The sequence below is a fragment of the Corylus avellana genome, chromosome ca1 (assembly GCF_901000735.1).
Source record: "Corylus avellana chromosome ca1, CavTom2PMs-1.0".
Classification (NCBI taxonomy): Eukaryota; Viridiplantae; Streptophyta; class Magnoliopsida; order Fagales; family Betulaceae; genus Corylus; species Corylus avellana.
Window position 1 is genome coordinate 4,987,576 of NC_081541.1, and position 9,789 is coordinate 4,997,364.

At 35.3% G+C, this 9,789-nt stretch overlaps 1 protein-coding gene across 3 annotated transcripts; it reads right to left on the reverse strand.

Annotated features, from left to right (window-relative positions):
• Positions 1-809: 809 nt before the first annotated feature.
• LOC132182814 (uncharacterized) lies at positions 810-9,292 on the reverse strand. Of its 3 annotated transcripts, XR_009440331.1 has the most exons (11): positions 9,012-9,292; positions 8,020-8,282; positions 6,731-6,767; positions 5,363-5,499; positions 5,135-5,201; positions 4,743-4,842; positions 3,749-3,912; positions 2,682-2,728; positions 2,571-2,618; positions 1,155-1,662; positions 810-1,058 (listed from the first exon to the last, which is right to left on the reverse strand). XR_009440331.1 is itself a non-coding variant. In XM_059596176.1 (10 exons), exons 1-10 carry the CDS (start codon positions 9,088-9,090, stop codon positions 1,270-1,272), a joined length of 1,332 nt encoding a protein of 443 aa, XP_059452159.1. In that variant the 5' UTR covers positions 9,091-9,292; the 3' UTR covers positions 810-1,269. The 3 variants fall into 3 exon arrangements, 2 of the variants coding, with proteins under 2 accessions (XP_059452159.1, XP_059452148.1); XM_059596176.1 differs by having other exon boundaries at positions 810-1,662; positions 6,731-6,764; XM_059596165.1 differs by having other exon boundaries at positions 810-1,662.
• Between the last annotated feature and the right edge of the window lie 497 nt (positions 9,293-9,789).

Below are 9,789 nucleotides of genomic sequence, written 5' to 3' on the forward strand. Positions count from 1 at the left end.
AATCTCATTTAATATTAAAAATAATTATTAAGATTTCAATAATTCTATCATAAACTTCCAATAATGATTAAGTTGCAATTGACCCTACAAACTACCTAGCCCTTTCACTTGGTCCCCTACCGTTAGAATTTTATTTTGAAATTGGACGGTTGCAAATTAAGTAATAGGTAGTTTAAGGGGGTAGGTGCAGTTTTCCCAAACAATTAATTACATACTTATAAAAGTAATTAATTATTTACTAGAATAAAAATCCATATGATGGACTTCCTCTCTCCTCTTTTAAAGAAGAGATAACCCATATAATTTTTTTTGAAATAATAGAGCTACTTTCTCATTGATTTAATCTCAAAACAGGAGTAACTTGCTCCCTTTGTAAAATATCACAATACATTCAGGTGGCCCATGAAGCCACATATTATTCTTAAAATTTCTCAAGGTGTGTGCCGCCTGGTTACCCTCTCGACGAACAAAGAATAGCTGCCATTGTTGTAGAGACTGTAACTCATGCTTAACGTCCTCCACTAACTCATGCTTAAAGAAGAGACAACCCATATAATTGAAATGAGGTATCCTCTCTTTTTAAAAAAAAAAAAAAAAAAAAAAAAAAAAAAAAAAACAGTAATTAATTCTGTAATCAATTGGTAATATATAATTAGTAAAAATCGTATTGCTTAGATGCCCTCGTGTCTAATAGTCAGATTTCACATCTAAATTTTCGACTCTATCCCCAACAATACCATGTTTCAAGAGGGCACAATTTTTATTTATCCGAGAAAATTGTGATAAAAATGCTTAAAAGATAGAAGACGTGAAAGATAACATTTAATAAAAGAAATTCTGAGTGATTTTAATGTCTCCACAGGATGAAATCGTGAACATTTTACTAATGACAACAGATAATCTAATGCAAGCCACAGCCACCTGCTTGTCTCCAGCCAAGCGATGCTCAGGAATCAATTCCTTCCCATAAGCCAACAGGATTGATTAACGACCTCCTTGGGTGGGGAAGAAAATCGATTGACTAGAAACGTCGGCGGTATTCTTTCCCTTGTGCATAGCTGAAACAGAGAGCATTTCAGTACTGAATTATGTACTTTAAAAAATAATGAGGATAAACACATAATTCAGTCTGCTTTTGTCTGAAAGGTTGATACCTGTCTGTTACTCTGAAAATATGGTGAAATTTCACAGAAAATCCTAAGCTAAAAGGAAGAAAAATAATACAAAATGTTGTGGGAATTTATACAGTTGCAAGACACTTGCAAGATTTTAGTTTGGCGCAGGTCTTTCGTTTGTAGAATCTTGTGAATTACGATGGGGTCCTGACCCCGTGAACATCTCCATCACAGATCTCAAAGCTCCTGATAGCTCCTCGGGCATTTGTTCTCCAAAATTCAAATTGATGTTCCCCCCTATTCTTATTTCAGGCTCATCCGCCCCATCTGCATCACCCTCTTCTCCATGCCTGTCTTGAGAATTCTGTCCCTGGTATGGATTTGCGGCATTTGCAGCCATGTTCATAAACATGCTTGCAAAATCAGTAGGGAGGGCAGCAGTGTGAAATGGCATAGAAGTAAATGGAGGTGGTGTAGCATGACCGCTTGGCCCACCCGTAGATTGGTTTTGGGATTCTCGATCACTACGACTTGCTGAATTTCTGCTCTGTGTTGGATAAGAGAAATGGTAAGTTTCAAGTTGACAAAATATCGGACCACATAACAGAAAATTAATTTGAAAAACAATAAGCTATGAACTAGCAAACTCCGAACACTTGCAATTAACTATTGAAATCCTTAATATTTGCACATGTGATGGGAGACAACAAATGCTTATATGTGTTTTAGAAACGCATTTGGATAGAAACCCAATAAAGATACGTTTTTTCAATAAGGCCAAAAGTTGTGGGACAGAAACCCAAGATAGAACACGTTTAAATATTTACTTATCAAAAAAATATATTTACAACTTTATAATCTCATCAGTAATATTGCAAGATATGAAAAATCATATTTAATTTGGACTCTCAAACATATAATGACTCAGGATTAACTGCCAGTAGGCCTGGTGCCAAAAACTAATGAAAATATCATACATAGTTAGACTCGCTAAAGTTAGAACATTAATAACTGTCATGAACTCACACCCCAATTTATACAAATCCGTGGTACATGAGGAAAATATAGTTTCACGCATCTACAATATTAAATGAGTTCAGTAAGAGGTGAAAAACTTCAGCATATATGCAAAAATTCAGCCAATCAATAAGTAAAACTGGTGTGAACTACAGGGATTTCAAAAGAAGCCATCCTATCCAAAATAGAAATAAGTAATATGTCATATCCTTGGTCAGAAAAGGTAATGAATCATGATTTTAATATATTTTTTTTTGATAAGTGAATCATGATTTTAATATTTCCTAAAGGATTCTTTCAAACTAAAGAAGTAATCATGTCAAACAGTACGAAGTGCACTACCAGCTATCATCAACCTTCATGTAAACACTATAGACCCGTGCTTTTATTATTATAACCCTGCAATTCTTTTTTAAGATGAGACTGAAGTACACATACCCAATTTCCTCTGCGTTGTTGCTCTTCCCTCAATTTTTGCTCAGCAACCTGGTAACAACACCGTCATAAGAACAAAGTTGAAGAAGAAAAAGAAGGCACAGAAGAACTGACCCGAATATTTTCTTTGACAGATTCATTATTTGGATCCAATTGCAAGGCTGCACAGGTAAGTCTCAAAATTAGAGATGAAAATGTTTACTACTGCTCTTATTGACTGACCACTATGATGATCTATGAGAAGGTGATGTTTTATCAAATTGATAGGGAACAGTTTAGAATACTCAGATGGCTTACTGGCTTTTATTTGAGAGCTAACGAGGGGTGTAAATGAAGTAAGCTGTTCACAAACAGCTTGAGGCTCAACTCAACAAAAGCTTGTTTATGCTTTTGTATTTGGAATTGACCAAGGCTCAAAAATCAAACTCAAGTAATATAAAACTTGGCTCACTTTCAATTTGCAAACATGCATGCTAACATGAGTTATGAACAGACTTAATTAGGTCGGTTACAAGGGGAAAATATAGTTCACATACTTTGCTTTTATATATGCTTTACATTTTAGTTTATTTGAACAGTTTGGATTTACAAAGGATTCCAGCATTGTATGCAAGGAGAGTCCACACCCAATGATGAATTATCGCTTCACTAATAACCCTAAGATCTTGATTTATATGGCTGGTGGATTTTGAAAGATAAAGACTATCTTCCAACTGTGATTAACATTTTATAGGCAACGGACATCTATCAGTTAATGAATTAAACTGAAAAAAGCAAAAGAAAAAAAACACACACGGATGTTTAGAATTCAAAATAGCAAGAAATGACCACAAAAGAGGGTTAACGGTTGTGAAATGACTCGCTAAATAATTATTAATGATGCTTTTCCATGTTCCATAGTTCACAAACTCCTCTAATCAAGTGCCCCTCCCAAGTGAGATGCTATCAACACTTGTGGTGAGGTTCAGTTTGAGTCATACCACAGACCAATATTCAAATCCCCCAGGAGTTGAACATCTTCACCAACTGATGCAGTAGTATGCATGCATAAATGTCCTAAGTATCAAAGAAATTTCTATTTTCTTCCAACAGAGATGCATAGCATAAACAAAAACATAATGTGCATCAATTTTGGTGAATGAGCACTACTATGGGCACTTAAGAATTAATCTGTTACCAACCTTTCTTAAATCCTTCATTAATAGCATCACTGTAGTTCCCTTGTGCATAATAAGCTAACCCCAGACGACTGTATGCCTTGCTATAATTTGGGTTAATTTCAATGGATTTCATGCAGTCCCTGATTGCTTCAGTATAATTGTGGATCTGAGTGTAAGCGGCTGCCCTGAATTACAATAAACTTTCCTTCAGGTATTTGAAGACGACTTGATGCTAAATGTCATTGACTGAACAGCAAATGTCCTTTATTTTTATTTTATTTTCTTGATAATTGAGATACATCAAACCTAACAAGAGACATAGAATATGTCCCCAAAATGTGCTGTGTTTGTGTGTGTGGTTTGGGGGGGAATGTTGTGAAGACTTGGGATCTTGTTTTCCGCCTTGGCATAGAAGGTTGGGTTCAGAATTTAATTCACATTTAGATCTTTATTTTTTATTGTTATTCACAGAGGACCTTGGCAATAATAACACTGAGTAATGCTATTTACAACACCCCTATCATCAGCCTTTGGATCAGCGCTTGTTAAAAAAAAAAAAAAATCAAGGGTTGATGAGCATAGCCACATCAGCTCAGTGAGATGAAGGTGTATTGTGTAGCATTACTCTAACACTATTATTTGGATTTGTAAATAATCTCAGTAGCATTATTTATTCAGCATCTAGGTGAGTTTTCTGTTCAGCCCCCTACCCCTTCCCTCCCCCACTACCTGAGACAATTTGGTCCACCTTCCAGTGGTTGGTATGGCACCAAACCAGTGCATATGCATAGCCTTGTTGAATATGATTTTATATTTCAGGCTTTGAAAATTAAGAGGTCTTATGCATTTATAAAACGATAAGGACAAATTCACTGCCAACAATCATAAGAGCACCACTCAGAAAATATATTTCTTTTTTCTGCAATATGTAGAGCCATTCTGTAAGAAGTAGAACAAGAATTCATATAACTAAAATATAGAAAAGATTAGCAAAAAGTATGCAGCAGTAGTGCACCTGTTGCAGTAATAAACAGCATTATTTTCACAAAGTGCAATAGCACAATCGTATAACTCAATTGCATCGGAGTAAAGCTTTGACTGCATGGCCCTGTTACCTAACACAGAGACAAGTTTACATAATAAGGTCAGCTAGGACATAGCTTAACCAGAGAACATAGATATTGTCAAGAACATATTGCATGAAGAGCAGTACCATTTGGACCTCGATAAAGTAGCATCCGCCAAAGTATTCACATTCATTAAGGCATATATCGATGTTTAAAAAGTAATTTTTTTATGCCATATATCTCATTGAGAAGACATGTACTGATAATTGGCACAGGTTATACAATAGCAATGAGGAACAATAAAAGCCAGAATCATACTCTCTTACGAACATAAAAATACCTTGCAATTTTAATGTCTCAGCTAGGCTGTTTATATTAATTGTCTGGCATCCAGATCTTTCCAACTCCTAGCATAGCAGAGAAATGTTTTCTTGTCAAGAAAGGATTGTAGATGAAAAAGAATACAAATAAACATGCAATTTCTAACAATATTCTCATGCAACTAGCTATACAAGTCTATCATTTATTTGATGAAACGTGCATACATTTACAGCAAAATAAACCATACAGTTAGAGCATCATGAAATAAATGCGTTGCTTTCTCCAATTGGACCGAGTCGTCATTTCCATCAGGCATGGTTCTGAAAAAGTGAATTTTCTCAAGTGCAGCAAAGAATTGTCCAAAAAGTTCATCTTTAGACACTCCTGCCACATGGTCAATAAAAAACATTAGCCCAAAACTTCTAATATTTAGGAAGAATTATAAACAAAACTCCAACTCAATCCATTGCAAAATAAAGTGTTAATAATTGAGATCATCTCCACAAAATATATTTTTTTGATGACGGGAACCCCTCCAAGGCAGGACACTTTGTGTATCCACCCATGTCAGGCAAACTCCGAAACCATGCAAAGCGCCTCCTTCACATGGATTGGGTAAGACTACCACTGGAGCCAACCCCTAAGGGTTGTCTCCACAATATATTTCCTAAAAACATCTAGGTAGTCAAGATACATTTTGAGGAATTTCTTTCCATTTTCTTATAGGTAAACTGTACTCACCCACCCATCTGGCATTGAACCCGTGAGCAGGCCATAATCCCTTGTTCATGAGGGGGAGAGGAGATGCCATTTGGTTCAAAGACCGTTGGCATCTTTTGAACAATTTCTCAAAATACTAATTTTTTGAAAAATAACTGAAATATTATAAAAAGTGCAAAGCGCAACCAAGTACACAGGAAGTATATAGGAGAAACGCCTAACTAGAACAAGTAAAATTTCTCAAAATACTGATCCAGGAACATCGACTAATCCTTATTACCAAAGATTAATTTAGCAATTCAAGTCTACTACATTTAACCAAATTGCAAATCTACATATCTGTAATTTTTCTGCTGAAATGTATATCTAAATCTTTTTTCAACACTCACAAAAAAAAATTATTTTCTCCCCCCATCTATGCAGGGACATCTCTATGTAGAGTCATATTTTATAGTTTTGCCCATAGATTCGCCCAGTCCCAAATAGTTTCCCACAAGTTTGCATTATTAGACATCACTACCATATATTTCATTACCAAAAAAGCCCTCTAAAAAGTAAAGTCCCATATGCAGATTTATTTAAAATTGCAACACATAAAAAAGTCAATTATACGACATTACTGACAGAATTTGGCAAAATAAATGAATTCCCCATAGCTTGTCAAACCTATGCTGTTCAGAAAAACTGAAAGGCATTATAGATGCAACACCTTTTCCAGTAGAGATTTTGTGTTGACAATGATTTTGGTTCACAAAATCCAGAGAAAATTCTGCATTTAATTCTATAACAAAGTCCTAGCTTAAAAGATGGTGTAATGAGAAGGATACACAGTAAGAGAAAGATGAACCTAGAAAGAAATAGCTTCAGCACCAAAACAAGAAAAACATTACCCTACCTGATACATGAGGTTTCCTCATCCAATCCTCTCCCTGCTTAAGTTGGAAAACACAAAACAGAGTCACAACTCAACTTCAAGAAGCATAGCAAATAATAATTGCAACACAATAAATTCCAAATGCAAGCAACATTGAAGCATCATCAAATTTATTCTCGGATAAAATAACAAAAGGAAAAGCCACAAGAAGATTGTAAAAGACACATTTTAACATCAAAATATCATCTAGAAGAAACGACGAAAACAATTCTTAAATAGAAAATCAAAAACTTGATCACATTAAGCATATACAAACATTTATATGGCATTGATTCAAAATTTCAAATCCCCCAACATTATAACAAAAAACAACCAAATGTACGTAGAAATGCCATCTGTAAAACCTATAAAGAGTATAACGAAACCAACCACCTTTCCATTAACATATTTACTAGTGTTAGGGATGGCTCTATACTCTATAGTACGCATGCTTCAAAAAAGTAGCAATAGCAAAACTTTTACAATAGTATCAAGACTGTTGATTATTACACTCAACGTGCAATGCAGTACCAAATTGGAGTCCATATATCCTACTCAAGCCAAAGTTATCAGACTTAGGTATATTAGAATTACAAGTGCATTGCCTCAAGAAGTGGTTCTGTTTACATATGGCAAACATTATCCAATAGAAGTTATAATATTGAGCATAATGCATATATTACATACACACTAAGCTCAAAAGTTCAGAAAAATTTTCATCTTTTATTATATTAGCAACAACAACAATAATGACAAAAATGTCAGCACTACTTATAGTGACCATTCATGAAGTCGACTACAAGCCCTTTCACTCCCCTCTACTGAAATACATAATTCCTGTAACCTACAACTTAATGCCAGAACCTTACCTTCACCACATGCCTCCTTACTATGACATTTTTCTAACCAATAATGCCAAAACAGTTCTTTGGTTCAACAAAAATGATGAAGGATTCCAACAAAGCCCTCACTATTTCCTAAATAGATGCCCCTACCAAAATAACGCCGCACTAATTTTAGTAACCATGTTGGTAGGGGCATCATCTGCATCCAACATACCTGCCCTCATGCATACAATAAATCCCATAATGTATCTGAGAGGAAGAAAAATTGTGTTCTAGATGATATAAAGAATGTCAAAGCTAAAGCACCAAACTCTATCAGTTAACATCTTCAAAGTATATACTAGGAGACCATATATGTTTAAAACAAAATATAGAAATATATATTTATATGTGCGTGTGTATGTGTATAAATGAGGGAGAAAAAACCGGTGAATTCGATGGCTCTGAAAGCTTAGCATCAGCAGTGTTTTGAGCAGAGGATGAACTGGGAGCATCATCTGAGATTGCTCCATGAGCAGAATCGGTTCTAGCTTCCGGAAGCTCATTTCGTTCCAATGAACGAAATATGTCAACCAACAAATCGGGCTTTATCTGGTCATTGGCAGAAGATGAACCAAGCTTAAATGCCTCTGTCAAACATTCTCTAGCAACTTCAAGACCTTCAAGATCAACACCAGAAGCAGGTTCGACTGTCCTAGAGGAAACACATCACGATCAAAAAGGGATTCAAAAAGGCAAAATTGAAATTCTTCATTGGAAGGAAATTCTACCCATAATGCAGTCACTCACAATAAAACGAATGCAAAATCTAGTAGTCAAAGCATTGAACCAATTCAAGACCTTAAACATTTTGTATCAGGGGCTCTCTTCAACCTACATACAGGTTTGGCCATTAAAAAAGCCATATATCTCAGAACACACCCATCATCAAGCAAAAGAAAATAAACCCAAAAACAGCAAAGAACAGTCTCTAGATAACGCTTCTTCTTTTCAGAAATCGACATCATCCAGTCTCAACCAAAATGGCAGCTTCTTAATGATCATACTGTCAAGAACACCATACGTGGCTTCTCTTCAAAACACACAAAAATGGCACTTTAAAGGCACTAAGGTCTCAACGCTCTAGCCTCTAGGTATGTACATTTTGACACTCCAAAGCAGTTTTGTTACACAATCTCCACCGGAAGAAAAAGCTTATATAGTTACAGATGAGCTAGAATTACTACCATTTTTGAAATCTTATTAAAATCAAGAAAATTCCAGAGACAATTAATTACACTCAAAGCAAAGAAATACTTACACAAAGACTGCAAATTTCATTAGACTACACGCAAAATCTATAAAAGGAATTCACAATCTAAGCATAAGATTAAATTAATAGAAGCTGATACACAGAGAGAGGGAGCGAGAGAGATGACCAGAGTCGAGGAATTCGAGGAAGGCACGGACAATGCGTCGAGAGATGGGGGAATCGGTCTTCAAGTTTAAGTTAGCCATGGGAGAGTGAGAGAGGGCAATTGGGCATTCTAATTGTAAAGACTAAAGGTGGGTCAGCGACCCAGCGTCACGCGACGAATATGAGCGCTTCGGAGCTTTCGGGAGGTTTTGTGTGGCACAGTCGATGTTTGGCTGCACGTTGATGCAAGTCTTCACGGGGGAACCGAATAGATTCTTGGTCTGGATTATGAACGAAGATTCCTTTCGATTTTGGGTATGAGGAATTTTCACACGCATTTTTACATTTTTAAAGTGCATCTGAGGATGAGTGTGATTTGTTAATTTTATTAAAAATATATGTATTCAAGGACAAATGGTAGTTTAATTCAATATTTTAAACAAAAACTGTGTCCATCAATTATATTCTTTTTGCTTTCGCATTTATTTTCTTTGGAAGATTATAATTATAATATAAATTTCAAATAACTCACATTTAAAAACTAGCTTACAAGAAAGTAGTGTTCAAGAGTTTATATACACGTAATTAATATCACACTTAAGTTAACATAGATTACGACTACCATCAGTCTCTATAGTCAAATGAAAAGTCAACAAAAAAAATGAAGAAACGGGGGAGAAAATTAGTAAGGAATTTTTAAAAAGTATAGGTTAATTCTATCGTGCGAAAGAAAAGTGTGTGAGCAAATAAAGCTTTCGAGCATAGAATTGAAATCTACTGCAATGGCATGGGTAGACAAC